Raw genomic sequence first — 1,567 nt, 5'->3', positions numbered from 1 at the left:
TATATATCTATATTGAGAGAGAGAGAGAGAGAGAGGAGAGACAGATACAGAGAAAGAGAGAGAGAAAGAGAGAAAGAGAGAGAATATATATATATATATATAGAATATATATATATATAACTGCGTGCCAAGAAAATGTAGTCTATCTTCTAAATTATATATATATGATGCATATATTATATATATATATATATATATATATATGTACGTATGTATGTATGTATATATCTATATCTATCTATCTATCTATCTATCTGCATATATATATATATATATATATATATATATATATATATTAGAACATAAACCACTCCCAAAAATCAAATTCAATCATCCTCCACTAACACCGATATATTATCATCATTTTTTTTTTTTTTTTTTTTCATTTTCCAGAGACCAGTCGACCAAAATTCTCTCACCATTAATGCTCAAGGGAATGGACATCCTATGCAAGGACCGAGTTCCTCTCCCTCTCTGATGGCCGGAGGACCCTCTCCGCCTGGGGTCTCCGCAGGGCAAGCGGGATGCGGCAAAAGGATAGGCCAGGGATGCCCGCGAGGCACCGTCGACGGCATGAACTGCGCCCACGGAACCTACGTGGATCGGTGCAACGTGTGCCAGTGCGCCAAGGTAGGACACGTGTGCTTGTGTGTTTAACCAATCCGCTATTTCCTCAGTGGATCTTTAGGACTAGTTCTAATTTATTTGATAAAGGTGGAATAAACCAGAATTAATTAAAGAATAGAAAAAAAAAACGCATAAGAAGACATACAGGAACCTCCCAAAACCAGAAAACAAAATGGCCGTCGATTGTTTACCTTTTTTCCCCCGTCTCGCAGGGACCCAACGAAATCTGCGGAGGGGCTCAGAGTGAACACGGCAAGTGCAAACCAAAGCTCCACTGCCTCGTGGAAAACGTGGATCCTTTTGTAGGCAAATGTGGAACCCACATCGATGGCTGAACGCGGTTCTATATTGTGTGGTTCAGAAGCATGTTTTTTTTCTCTGATCACGTCGACGGATATTCTTTGGTCTTTGTAGATGTTTATATTATCTTTGTATGCATGCAATATTGAGTATTAGGTAAGAATAAACTATTGGAAATATTTTTAGTATTTTACATTCCTGGATGTATTTGCTTTAATTACGATACTGCAGAGAGAGAGAGAGCGAGAGAGAGAAAGAGAGAGAGAGAGAGAAATCGATTGATTGTTGAAAATTATCTGCCGCGTCAAAGGGACCAACACTGGGTCTTTAAGATAAAGGGAAAGACGAAAAGACAAAAGGAAAGACGTGAAAAAAGTAAATTACATATCAAAATTACATATATAACAATATTTATTTATGATTTGATTACAATGATAATAATGATGGTAGAAGAGATGATGATGATAATGACAAAAAATATATTGACAATAAGTGATGACAGTGATAATGACAGAAATAGTGATGACAATGACAATAACAAACATTATGATAAAAAAATAATTATGATGAAAGACAGGAATGAAAATTATGATATGACTACTGCGAGTACCATGACTACTATTTAAAGTAATTGTAGTGT

At 36.0% G+C, this 1,567-nt stretch overlaps 1 protein-coding gene across 2 annotated transcripts in view; it reads left to right on the top strand.

The window, feature by feature from the left end:
• Nucleotides 1-1,108, top strand: part of LOC147468400 (uncharacterized) — a 12,949-nt gene extending 11,841 nt beyond the window's left edge. For both annotated transcript variants that reach the window (XM_086553996.1, XM_086553998.1), the window contains 2 exons: nt 394-630; nt 840-1,108. In XM_086553996.1, the coding sequence (XP_086410122.1) occupies nt 394-630; nt 840-962 (360 nt within the window). In that variant the 3' untranslated portion in view covers nt 963-1,108. The remainder of the gene's footprint in view (nt 1-393; nt 631-839) is intronic.
• Nucleotides 1,109-1,567: the final 459 nt, after the last annotated feature.

This window comes from Penaeus japonicus, unplaced genomic scaffold, assembly GCF_977035675.1.
Source record: "Penaeus japonicus unplaced genomic scaffold, GWHDUDI00000001_assembly GWHDUDI00000029, whole genome shotgun sequence".
NCBI classification, from domain to species: Eukaryota; Metazoa; Arthropoda; class Malacostraca; order Decapoda; family Penaeidae; genus Penaeus; species Penaeus japonicus.
The sequence above is the reverse complement of the archived record's forward strand: the minus strand, read 5'-3'. Positions and strand labels throughout refer to the sequence as shown.